The sequence below is a fragment of the Ambystoma mexicanum genome, chromosome 1q (genome assembly GCF_040938575.1).
Source record: "Ambystoma mexicanum isolate Mex_15411 chromosome 1q, UKY_AmexF1_1, whole genome shotgun sequence".
Classification (NCBI taxonomy): domain Eukaryota; kingdom Metazoa; phylum Chordata; class Amphibia; order Caudata; family Ambystomatidae; genus Ambystoma; species Ambystoma mexicanum.
In genome coordinates, this window is record NC_090922.1 from 522,817,802 (window position 1) to 522,831,735 (window position 13,934).

Genomic DNA, 13,934 nt, shown 5'->3' on the forward strand with positions numbered 1-13,934 from the left:
CGGAACAACTTATCTCCGGTGTGGAGGATGGCCTCGGTGGGGTACACCAACAACTGGCGCAAGCATTAACTAGATTGAAAACCCTGGAGGCCCGAGTGGATGAGGGCGAAGGCAGGTCCCGCCGCAACAATATCCGCATCCTGGGACTGCCGGAACGCGAAGAGGGACCCAGCATGGAACTTTTTCTGGAGGAATGATTGGCAGACCTGTATGCGCCAAAGACTCTCTCGAACTTTTTCTCGGGGGAACGTGCACACCTCATACCCGCAGGCCGCCCGACCCCGGGTGCACCCCCAAGGACAATCATAGCAAGGCTGCTCAATTATCGAGACCGGGACGCCATCTTACAAATGGCCCGAACCAAAGGGACAATGACATATAACGGAGCCAGAATTGCCTTCTATCCAGGTTACACCCGCGAGGTCCAGAAAGCCAGACAACCCTTCGAGCACCTTTAAAAGGAAGCTCCATTCCACGAGCACCTTTAAAAGGAAGCTCCACTCCATGAACGTGAGATGGGCTGCTGTTCCCGGCCCAGTTAAAAATCCGGCATGAAGGTAAAAGCGTCCACTTCACCGATCCTCAGGAAGCCTGGAAATGGGCCGAGACCCACATCGTAGGGGACTGGACCGCACCCGTTCAAAACCGCAGAGGTAGACCAAGACCCCAACCACGGGGAGAGGGACCCGCCCAACGACCCATACCGGGGATCCCAGCGGACCCGGACGAAGACCGCGATCCCTTACAAGGTCCCTGTAACAGCCATGTTGGCCAGAGAGGGGAACTCGCAGTACCATCAGTACCCTCGACCATCGATCTATTTCTTGGCAACCATTTGCAATGCAACGTCCCTCCCGGGTCGACACCAGTGATGGGAAGCCGTCGCTCCCACACAATTGATCAGAGAGCCACACACTGCCATCGCTAACACACCATTCCATCGGCGGACACCACGCCCCTGATCCGAGTTACCAGACCCGCAAGCGAGTAGTAAGTTGGTGGGAAGGTGACCACAGTTCACATTAAGTTAATCTGGCGACACTGTTTTGAGCGCCAGTAGAGTTTGGGCGACAGATACTTCATGTTTGGGAGGAGTATGGGGAGGGGGGAAGGGATACAGTTCTACGTTAGTTACTTTCCGGGTAATCACACTATATCCACACTGATCAAGATGCCACCGAACACACCATATCCGATGCCAAAGCCTCCACCTCACACACACGCTACATCTCCACGGCCAAACGCACCATGCACCCATCTGGCACAACACTCCAGATCACTAGACAGCAATGACCACACAGCGCCAAGATGACCCCACTTATGGAAATGCACTAGCCCCAACGACACCCCACGAACGCCACAGGTCACTCAAAATAATTACTTGGAACGTAAACGGCATGGGCTCAAGTATCAAACGCCGATTAGTCACGCAATTTCTTAACAGACGCTCTCCCGACATAGCCCTCCTTACCGAGACCCATTTAGCAGGTTCAACCTGCCAGTTCTTTCGCAGAACTAATTACTGACTAGCATACCATGCAGGGTATACGATGGGCTCCCGGGGCGCCCTGATCCTTTTACATAAGCGACTCCCGTTTGATCTATCTGCTGTGGTACAGGACCCCTCGGGCTGTTTTGTGATGATCCGGGGCGTGCTGAGGGGAAAGACAGTGGCCATTCTAGCGATATATTCTCCGCCGGGGTTGGGGGAGGGTCTCCTGAGGGAGGTGATGGCCCTGATGGCACAACAGCAAGCAGAGGTGTGGATTGTGGGTGGGGGGGATTTTAACGATGTTATGTGCAACACACTTGACCGGACCCACATCCGCAGCCGGAACCCAGACCGTCCCACATGGCTGGCGACCTTCACATCAGCGCTTGGTCTGAGTGACGTGTGGAGAGAACTCCACCCTACAGACCAAGTATTCTCCTTCCACTCGGGGGTCCATGCATCCTTATCCAGATTGGATTACCTCTTCCTCCCGGCCCCAGAAGGGTTATATCAGCAGATTTCCATCCCCGGGGCATATCAGACACCTCTCCCCTGGAGGTGACGCTCCGTACGGATCGTCCCTTGCCGCCCAAAACATGGCGGCTAAATGGCTACTACCTGGGCCTCCCCGAGTTCGTGGAGCACATCACTGACAAATCCAATTAATTCTTTGAGATAAATACAGGCTCGGTAGAGGACCCTGTGAAATTATGGGAGGCGCATAAAACAGTGCTTAGGGGGGAAATGACAGCCTGGATCTGTAACCAAAAGAGAGAACATCACAGGAGGGTGACGGAGGCAGAGGAGGAAGTAAAGAAATGGGAAACCAGAAATATATCGAACGCTTCCCCGCAAATGCACCACTCCCTCCTGAAGGCTAGAGCATCACTCCATAACACGGCGCTTGATAAGGCACGGCAGGCACACTGGGAATCAAAGACGAGAATTTATGAGCAAGGGGACAAAGCCGGCAAACTATTGGCATTGCTGGAAAGACGGGATGAGGGGCACAGACATGTCAGACAGATCACCGATGGCCCGAACGGGCCGGCCCAAACAGACCCAGAAATAGCGGAGGCCTTTGCCAATTTCTACAGTACGCTTTACGCCGCCCCAACGGTCCCCACAGACGCTTCCCCCCTGGATGAGATCGTGCTTCCGCAATTATCGGAATTGCAGAAAACTCACTTAGACAGGGAATTAGATGAAACCGAAATAGCGGAAGCCTTGAACCAGCTACAATCCGGGAAGACACCCGGCCCAAACGGCGTCCCGGCCGAGACCTGGAAGAAATTGGGCAGCAATAAGATGGCCGCCCCCCTCCGGGATCTATTCCTCGCCGCTAAAGAACAGGGCACCCTCCCACCGGATCTACGGACGGCCACCATAGTGGTCATTCCCAAAAAAGGCAAACCCCCCCCCGCCCCCCTAATCAGTGCACATCGTATAGACCGATATCGCTTCTCAACAGCGAAACAAAAATCCTTGCCAAAGTACTGGCCAACAGGCTCCAAGGGGTAATATTCTCACTGGTCCATCAAAATTAATGCGGCTTCATGCCGCAAAGATCGACCAGAATGAACCTACGCTGATAACAGCTGCTTTTGGAAGAGGCCCCGACCCTAAACACTCCACTCGCACTCCTCGCAATAGATTTCGAGAAAGCGTTTGATTCAGTGGTGTGGGCTAGCCTCTGGGCAACTGTGAGGCGCATGGGCATCAGCGAAACGTTCCTTAGCTGGATTCAACTCCTATACGAAACCCCACTAGCTACAGTTAGGGTGAACGGCTGGACCTCCGGGACCTTCCCGCTGGGCAGAGGCACCCGGCAGGGCTGTCCTCTGTCTCCTCTCCTCTTCGCCCTAGCCATCGAACCACTGGCCCGATGGCTCAGACAGGTCGCCACGTGGTCCGGATTCCTTTGGCCAAATGGACGGGAGGATAAGCTTTCCCTTTATGCAGACGACCTATTACTCTACCTGAGTAACCCAGGCCAAGCATGCCCAATCATAACCCAAATGTTAAAGACCTATGGAGACTTCAGTGGCCTTAGAGTAAACTGGGGGAAATCCAGTTCTCTTCCCAGTAAAAGGGGATGATCTGGCAATCCCCCGGGACTCCCCATACCGAATAGAAAGAGACGGCTTCCGCTATCTGGGCATATGGGTCTTCGGGGTTCTCTCAGACTATGTGCATCACAACCTGCACCCACTGATGGCCCGCTTCGCGGGGGATGTACAACACTGGATGCACCTCCCCCTCACACTCATGGGAAGGGCGGCCCTCTTCAAAATGATGGCACTTCCACGGTTTCTCTACGTACTGCAGAACGCCCTACTGGCCATACCAAACTCGGAATTTGTCCGGGTGCAACGCCTCCTCAGGGAATTGATATCGAAGGGGGGGGGCAACCTCGAATTGCGCTGACCACGCTGCAGCGATCGATCTGGGAGCGTGGGTATTGGTGTCCCACACCTGAAGTCCTACTACTGGGCCAGCCAACTAAACATTGTCAATTACCTCCTCCATGGGGACCGTGACCTACCGCACATCAGAGCAGAACTACCCTTCAGGCAAGATACCCCACCACTCGCAACAATGTATCAACGCCTATCCAGACCCCCCCGCACAGACAATGTCCTCTCACATCGCGATCGTCTGGCGGCAGGCACACAAGCACATAGGCTGGGGGAACAAGATTACCATGGCACAACCACTATACAATAACCACATGCTGACGGAAGTGTGGAAGCTGCCCGCCTGGACCCGGTGGGTGAGGGCCGGAATAACCACGATAGGAAATATCTTAACAGAGGGCTCTATTCTTTCGTTTGAAATGCTTCAGCAGGGATATGGTATTTCGGCAGCAGAACACTACCATTACACACAATTATCACACGCACTTAGTGGCCACAGGCAAGCACTTGCTGACGCCCCCGACTACACACCCCTGGAACGCAACTTACTTCCACAACACATCCCCACCAAGGTGACCACCACCCTATATAAAGCTATTAATGCATTTGCTACCCCGGAGCTGACCAGCCTCAAAGCCAGATGGGAGCGGGATGTCGGGGACATTGAGCCTGAGGACTGGATCCAGGTTCTCATGCATCCACGTGAAATCTCTATAGACTCCAGAATAAGACTGGTACAGCTAAAGATACTACATAGGGTACACTACCCCCGAGTGGCCCTTTTTGGTTGGGGAAGGGCAACGGATCCAAACTATTTGAAATGCTGGGGGGAAGAGGGCACCTTCATCCATCTCCTTTGGGACTGCCCTAAAATGAAGACATTCTGGACACAATGCTTACAAATTTTGGAAAAAGAGCACTGGGTTTACACGATAGAACTGCGACCCGCAATAATGTTACTGGGGGCCCCAGATGAGAACATCTCAAACAAATGGGAGGGCATTCTTCTCTCCACAGCAATGGGCCTGATAAAACGTGACATTGCACAGAAATGGGGAGCCCCGGAGTGCCCGACGGCGGCTCAGTGGTCCAATGAAATGGACATCTGCGCGGCGAAAGAACTCAGAATTTATACAGCACGGGGATGCCCGGCAAAGGCCACTAAAATCTGGGGAAAGTGGGAAGAACATGTGACCTGAGATCGGTCTGAGGGGTGGGAGAGCGGGAAGCGCAGGAGCACAACATGGACGTGGCAAAGAACTTATTACTGGACTGGTGATGTACAGAGTGGCAAGAGATGAACAGATCGACGATCGACCCGGCAAAGGGAGACGAAGGGTGGGGGGAAACAGTTGGTATGTTGTAGGAATGTTCAAAAACTTTCAATAAAATGTTATTTAAAAAAAAAAATGTGCATTAGCGCCTTGATGCCTAAAGGTTTAGTGTGCTCGATGAATGTGAAAATAAATATATAAAAATACATTTTTATTTGTTTCTAGAAGAGCTTACATGGATTTAATTGCAGTGTGTGTTTATCATACGTTTCTCTTGTTTGGTCCTGCAGGCCGAGAGATGACCACAGCCCATCAGTATGGTATTGCTGGTGGAGTGTCCTTACCTTTCTTCTGGGTGGCCGGTGCTGGCTCTGCTGTCTTTTGGGTTATAGGTGAGTGTTCTGTATGCAAACATTTTCTTCATTTTTAATTCTAGGAAAGGTTGTCAGACTGGCTAAAGTGTCTTGTCTATTCTTCCTGTGGCATATTAGGCATGATACCCCTACCTCATAGGGCAGGATAATTTCAACATTATTCCTGGAAGCCAGCTCCACAGTTTGAAGACAACTGCACTAACCACTGCATACATGCTTATACCTACACCAGCACGTGCTCACACGCATACCTCAGCACATGCAGGCTAGCACTGAGTCCACTGCATGTGCCCTGAGCGCACATACCCAACTCTCTGTTGGGACGTGCTCCCCTTTCGCACCTGTCCCGGGAGGATAGCTCAGCGGCAACGTGTTCGCCTTGGAAGCAAGATCACACGAAGCAACACAGGTTCGATCCCCAGGTCCGCGCTTAGAAACCTCTGGGTATTAAAGGCGTTATAAATAACCTATCTTATCGTATCATGCCAATGTCTGACCCTTCTTGCACGCATCGCCCACACCTTCTGCCCGTACATGTGCCAGAGCCACACAGACCTCTGTCACAACTGCTTGACTGTCCACTGATGTACCTGCTTGTGCCAGTGCCTTCACAAATGCCCACACCAATATGCTTGTGTGCCCACGTATCAACACCACTCTTCCAGCACCCATCCACGTATCTGTGCCATCGCCAGTTTGCCCAGGCGTGTGCTTCCTGCCTGAGCACACATCACTCTTGACATCTGTCTGCATGCATACCCACACCACTGGCTGCCACTACTTGTTTGCACGCATGCCACTGCACCAGTCCCTGACACGCTTTGCTTGTGTGCCCTGCCACACCACCTTGCTTGTCTGCTTGCAAAACAGGAATTTTGGACAGGTTTATTTACATTTCAATGGATATTTCTGAAACCGGTTGTGGGGCAGCCTTCGGGGAGGGGAGTGGCCTTGCGCGACCTAAAGATTTAGATTTTATTGGGATTTCAGGACAGGCTCTTTTATAAATATACTGGAGTTACAGGCCATTTATGTAGCTATCAAAGCTTTTCTTCCCTATACTTAATTCTGCAGGTTTTTGATACTCATGGAAAACACTACTTTTATTTCCCGAACAAACTGGCCAACAAGGTCACCTATGTCACCTGGTCTTTAGCAATGGTGTAAAGCCAACAATGTCTCTTTTATTAATTGCCACCGTTTAGAGAAGAGCTCAGTGTTTAACTGGATAAGCTCAGCAGTAGGAGCCAAGCTCCACAGGAATGGGAATGATTTCAGTCTAGACTGAGCCACAGCTTCTCTGTGGGGGTCTGCACTCCTAGATCTACGCGCCACACCAGTTAGAAAAACATGTCCTCTTTATGCATCTTGGCGGGGGCTAGAGGAAAATCCTATTATAGATGCATTCCCACCGCCCGTGGTTATTCTATCCTCTCTGCATTCCTCTTCTACCCCTTAAGTTGCAGTTGCTGAGCAAGCTAGTTGCGTGTGCCACCTGCTTTTGTAAGCCACTCTTGGACCAGCAGGCTTTGGTTCATGGGTCTTCTGGGACTGTCCGCTCCTCGTTTCTTTTTGTCTTCCAATGAAGAGGGTTCTCCTCTAACAAAGAGAGGGATGAAGTCTCCTTTCATCTCCCGTTCCCCGCTCCCTTCTCTGCTTAGCTGCTCGGGTCATGAGGAAATTAATTTAGGGTACTCTGGCCTTGAACATCCAGGCAACCAGGAACAAATCTACAAGGGCTCAATAGAAGAGCAAGTAGACAGGATTGTTAAAGCACTTTGGATTAAGGCGCTATATAAATAACACCTCATTATCATTATTGGTGTGTGCAAGTGTTCCCCCGCAGAAAGCCTCTCCGGATCATGTGCTTTCCTTCAGATCTTACTTGCCAGGTTCGGATATCAAACTTGATTCATGCAAGGCTTCTCTTTCAGCTGTTGTAGTAATTCCTCAATGTTGGATCCGACTCCTCACTTGCCAACTTGGTGCTCAAGAGATCCTTTATGCCTCTAGTCCAACCTTGCGTTTCCTGGGAGCTGGATGTAGTCTGGCCATTGGGCCACACTGCTTGAACCCATAGATTTAGGTGACCTGTCGGTATCTTTGAACATTGTTTTCCTCATGGCAGTTCCGCTTGCCTCAGGCCAGCAAACTATAAGCTCCTTAGTAAAGGACTTTAGTCCTGTAATAAGGCAGTCTTGATCACACACCTGGTGTTTCTCACTAAAATTATCAATTTCAGATCCACCAGGAGCTTCTCCCTGTATTTTTGCTTGACCCGCAGAAAGAAGCTGAACACAATCTACTTGTTGGTTGTGGCCCTCATGTTTTAAATGGAACATGGTAAAGTTATGCATTCCTTGGAGCATCTTGTTGCTCCTTGCAGTCCTACAAGCGGTGTACCAGCCCCTTTTACTCCCTAAAAACAGGCAAATACTCTTAGCAATAAAAGGGATTAAAAATAATTCCAACACAAAATAGGAGACATTGTACACATAGGAGCATGCCCCTTACGTCCTCCCACCCAGCTCCAAGGAAACATTGAGAGGAGAGCTACAGGAAGGTGCACTAGGACTGCCTGATTTTAAGGCAAAAATTCACCTGAATTGCTGTGTGCAAAGAAATGCAGAAACCTCGATCTTAGAATTCAGCCCTAAAGGCTTGTACTCTCACTTGGTCCGGGCAAAGGCAGCATCCATGGCCTTTCAGCGGCATATGCCATTATAACAAATGTGAAGGGTGATTCCATGTGCCACGCCATATGCTTTCTCCAAGCAGGAGTTGATGGCTGTTGGTTAAAAGCGGATGCCCAATTTAGACTCTAGTTCTTGGAAAGGAGTTTTGTCAGACTGTACAATCCTTCTATTGTTTGTGTGGTCATTTTGATGTCCATCCATCCTTTTACTTGGAGTGCTTTGAAATCTCCCGCAAGTATGGAGGAAAGAGGAAGAGGCATTGGATTAAAAAGTTACTCACAGAGTCTAAGATGGCCGCAGAGGAGTGAAGGTGCACTCCTGTAAGCTCCCAGTCAGGCTTTAGAATGGAGATTGAGCAGGATCAGAGCGGTGAAAAGAATACGAATCTCAGGCTGGATTAGTGAACGGCACCTAGAGGGAGCCCGGTGTACGCAAAAGGTGCAGAAGAACGCAAGGTCTGCTGTAGGAAACCTTCGGAGAGGAACGGACACGCGCCACAGGACTCAGAAAGAACAACATGGAGCAGAGTTTGGTGAGTCGCAGCCTCGGAGGCAAGCAGAGGAACGGTAGAAGCTAGCCGTGAAAGTGGAATCCTCTGGCGAGGCTGACGTGCGAAGCAGCCAACCCCCGTGAGCAGGACGCAGGAACTAGCAGAAGCTTTCAGACCAGGTACGCGCCATGGAGGAAGTGGGAGAAGAGGAGCCCTTCCAACGCCAAGCTCTGGCAAGAAGCAGAGAAGGGGTTGAGCACCCCCGACGATGAGAAGGACCCCCTCGGGGGACAAGCATATGCCGCAGGAGTGTGGCCGGCGGGGGTGATGACACCGCTCTAGCTCCACGCGGAGCCCTGAGATAGAAACGCTCAATGGGGAATGGAGCCAGAGGGACAAGCCGCACCAGCATTACACGGCACAGCAGTGGGGCCAGGAGACGGTTACACCCGTGTGAAGTGGGAAATAAATTGAGCAAGCCACACTGGCATTTTGTGGTAAAGCAGTGCTCGCACCCGGTGAGGGATGAATGAAACATTAAAACACCAACGCTCAGGGAGGACAAGAGAAGCTCCGGGAACAGCGCTTACAGCAAAGGAATTACGACATTCTTTCCCTACGTTCTGAATCTCACAGCGTTCAACACAACATGGGAGTTTAAGGTGACAAAGAGCACGGCAGTGTGCAACGTATGGGCTGCAAGAGCAGGACAAAGTGCACAACGCCAGTAAGTGGAGCTGGGAGTGGATTCTACACTTGTAAAGTGGTGCCTGTAAAATAAGGGAAACGGAAGTATAGACCAGGAATGGTGGCAGGATAAAAACATTGACCCCAAAGAGGGAGAATCTAAGAGGCTGGGGCAGCTGGTCCCAGAGGACATAGCCCACTGGGCAGCAACAGAAGCTCAGGAGGGCAAGTTGAGAGAAGCAGCAACACTGGGGCGGTGAGGTGGTGGTAAACATTGGGGAGAGTGAGGAAGGAGGGCAGAATTTAAAGCACAAGTTTACTTGCAGATGCCAGGACCAAAAGGGAAACGGACCCCGGGGCCTCAGCCATCAAAGAAAAACCAAAAGAAGAGGCAATTAGAATGATACTGGCATAAAGACTTGGTAGGGCCAGGACAGAAGGAGCCGCTTTGGCTGGCGGAGCAGGAGGAGGACACACGGGGGACAGGGGAATTGGCACTAAACAAAGACGACCTACAAAAGTGCTTGATGGGCATGGAGAAGAGAATCCCAGCTTCCTTTCAACAGCAGATCGGAGGCTTGAAAGAAGATCTGAAGGATGCAGTAAAAGAGCTTTGGGACGACATCAGTTCCTTGGGGAGTAGCGTGACTTAAAGGAACAGGGGCTGTCCGAAATGGAAAAAGAAGTACGTCAGAACTCGTAACTATTGGAACAGATTGCCTCCGCCACACAAAGCATTGAAATACAAACCGAGGAATTGGAAAATCATTAGAGACTTTCAAATATCAGGCTCAAAAGCCTGACGGAGGCAACCCCAGATGGGGACTTGAAATCCACAATCCAAAAATGCTTCGCCACCTTGCTGACGGATAGCACACCGGAGGAGATGCGCACAGACCGAGGAGTGGAGAAGGGAACCGGCCCAGAGACATCCTAGCAGTACTGGCATCGTACGAGGAGAAGGAGAAAATACTTAAGGCTGCAAGACGACAAGAGACGATACCAATAAATGGCTCAGATGTCAGCCTATTCCAAGACTTGGCGACGTCCACCCTGCAGAAAAGGAGAGCGATGGGCCCAGTGACCAGGAAACTGCAGGGAAAAAAGTCCCATATAAGTGGACATTTCCCTTCGGCTTACTATTCCTTTGGGAAGGGGCAAAGAGAGTCTTGGGGCTGGAAGCATAGGAGGCAGCCTCGGAGAAGAGAGTGAGCGATGCACGCCGGTGAGAACCTAAGCCTTGGGAATGGTCCTCCGGAAATGGGAAAAGGGGAGAGAAATTGAAAGGCCCAAGACCCATGATATGAAGAAGAGACGCAACAAGCAGGGGCCTATGAGTGGCAAACGCTCAAACGAAACGGAAACTGTTGGAGGAGGTGAGGGGTGCTTAATCGGGCATGTTGATGAACAGTAAAGTCGATCCAGAAGTATGGTGGCCCGGCGGGGAGGAAGTGAGGCACCACTTGGAATTGAAAAGGTTAGAGTAACCTAGGGGTCCGGGTGAAACATGCTTCAGTGCCCATGAGGTGGGAAGTATCCAAGGATACAGAGTCAGACCTGAAAAGTGGGGGTTGGGGGAGACGGTTCGGAGGAGGAGAAGGGAGGGTGGCAAGAGGGACCACATTCAACCAGGCATACAGCAGACAAAAAGGGCAAGATACACCAGGCACGCCGGGACCAGCGGAGGAGTATGACAAACTAATGACTACGCCGATACTGATTTTTTTCACATAATGTAAGGGGCATGAATAAGCTGGTGAAACGGAAGAAGGTCCAAACGCAGTTAGAGATACAACGCTGACATATTCCTAATACAAGAGACACACATACGGAAAGAAGACAATGTCATGATGCCTACCCCTGGGGACCCAGACCAAGTCCAGCAACCCCGGAAGCAGGCATCAAGTTACCCCCGCTAGGGGCTATTTGGGTGCAGTCCTGGCGCCTATGGCGCCAGGCTCATATGGAGAGTAGGTCCTGGCGCCATAGGCGCCAGGCTCATAGATTAAAACTTACCTGATGCAGACCATGCTACAAGAGCTCCAAGCCAAACGAGGCTTGGAAGGGACTATTTTACCTAGGGACTATTTTTTTTTTACTCGGGTGGGGCTGGGGAGGAATACTTACCTGGGACTACTGTGGAGGCCATTTAAACCACGCCCGAAGAGCAGCACATGCTTCGCGTTATTCTGCATCCAGCAGCGTAACGCTCACCGTGCCTGCAAGTCTGCATCCAATCTTCTGCCACGCCCGCCTCGAGTTTGGAGCTCCTAGAAGAAGGGAGAAAGAAGGAGAAAAGGTTAGAACAAGAGCAATACCTTTGATCCTTACCTGAATTCCCGATCCATCGTGCCTTCGAGCTGGAAGAAAGAAGTTATTTTATGCGCGTCGCCTCGCCTGCTGCAGCGCCGCGCTGAACTCACCGGCCTTCGCAGCATCTTCACATTTCACCGGATCCTCCTGCATGTTACCGCCGCACTCCGGCACCTAAGGAGAAGACAAGAACAGCAAGGTGAGCCAAGGGAATACACAGAGGAATACCCCCCATAGACTTACCTGATTTTACCACCGGGGGTACTATTCTTCACGGGTCGGCGCAGCTTCCACTGCATCCTAGCCGAACCCCGGCCCCTAAGGGGAAACAAAAGGACAGCAAGGTGAAACGAGGGACTAACCAGGGGAACCCTCCTCACCACAAAAGACTTAACTAATTTTACCCCCTGAGGCATTATTCCCCGAGACTTCATATTTTCTCTCAGCGCCTGAATAAGGGAGAAAGCAACAGGTTACATATGGACATCATTTTATCGAATTGTGTTGGATAATACAAATCCTTACCAGAACATTACCGGTTGCCACGAGGAACTCTTCAGTAGGGTCAAGCTGCAACATGCAAGGAATCGGACAAGAGTGAAAGTCAGGCATTTGAACTCTTACGAACTACATACTTACGGCGTCTTGCCGGTAATATCGCAGTCAATATTGTCCTGGAACTCACCAATTCCTTCGAGCCAGTGAAGCAACTGGTTATCTACGCGCCCCTGCGCTCAATGCAGGATGGAGAGCTCATCTTTTCAAATCATCAGGTGAGACTATAAGAGGGAACATCCAAGGTGATCAGTGGGGAGAACAGCGGGGTGGGGGGGATTTACGCTCAACTCCACGGGTGGTTAATTCCCTTTCTCCACTTGCAGAAGAATATTCCTACGGGCCAAGCGAAGGAAGCTAGGTGGGCCAGTCCAGTCCGTCATCTCGGCCCTACGCGTCACATTAGTGGAGACTGCAGCAGTCCAGTCCAGATCGACGCCTCTGTGGGAGCCAGGTGAGCGTAACAGAACGCGAAGCCTACCCACAAATTCCCACCCGGGCATTATGGATACCTCAGAGACTGACCAATTGGCCCAACTACTAGGGGAACTGAGGGCTGAAGTGCATTCCGTCCCCGTCAAGAAACCAATGCTCTTAGGAGAGAACTGATTTTGTCAAAGGAGCAAACCGATGATCTTGCTAAGCAACTATTGCAAAGCCAGGCTGGACAAGCAGCCCTACCTGGTCCCGGGGGAAATCCGGCTCCTGTGTTATCGAGTAACCCTGTGCAAATAAACCTACCAGGACATATTCCATTAGCCCCACCCGAACGCTTTGCCGGAGATCCCAAAAGGTTTGCCGTGTTTATGAACCAATGCCGCTTGCACTTTTTATGCAGACCTGGAGCCTTCCCAAACGATCAAGCCAAGGTAGCCTTTGTGTTGTCATATCTCAGCGGCAGTGCAGCTGATTGGTCAATTCCACTAGTTACTCAGAATGACCCAATTCTTCGGGATTTTCGGGGCTTTCAAACTAGCATGGAAAGACTATTTGCCCGGCACTCCCAAGGACATGCCCTGGATAACAAACTTTTGTCCCTACGACAGATTAACCAGGACCTTCTATCCTACATCGCGACCTTTAATAGGTTAATAGTGGAAACTGGATGGCCTGAGGCAAAATGAATCACGTTATTTCATCGAGGGCTTCGAGGAGAACTCAAGGATGTCTTGGCTCAAGTCGTGAACCCACCTCAGGACTGTGCTGAATATATAGACTTAGCGGTCCAGTTAGATCACAGACTTCAGAACAGAAAGGCTGATCGAGCCAAGTTTGAGAATCGGGTGTTGGTCAAAACCCACGCTAACCCCAAAGGAGCAGATGCATCAGAACCCATGCAAATCGGAGGGGTTAAAGGACCCTTAACCCAGAAGGAAAGAGAAAGGAGACGGCAAATGCAATTGTGTCTATATTGTGGAACTTCTGGACATTTTCTACGGGATTGCCCTGTAAAACCAACCAATAAGGTGGTAGGAGCTGCTGATAAGAGCCATATGGAGTCAGACTCGGGAAACGACCACGCCCGACAAGCGTAGAGGTCCGCTTGCCGAGCTTGAAGGAGGATACTCAGACCTCCCATTTCATCATACCAATGGTCCTCATAGATCCAGGGCAGCCATCGCGTATGCCCGCACTA

General features: G+C 51.0%; 1 protein-coding gene across 2 annotated transcripts in view; it reads left to right on the top strand.

Moving 5' to 3' along the window:
- The window catches only part of RABAC1 (Rab acceptor 1), a 273,689-nt gene that overhangs the window by 227,840 nt on the left and 31,915 nt on the right, over positions 1-13,934 (top strand). For both annotated transcript variants that reach the window (XM_069640925.1, XM_069640926.1), the window contains exon 5: positions 5,474-5,575. In XM_069640925.1, coding sequence (XP_069497026.1) covers positions 5,474-5,575 — 102 coding nt within the window. The remainder of the gene's footprint in view (positions 1-5,473; positions 5,576-13,934) is intronic.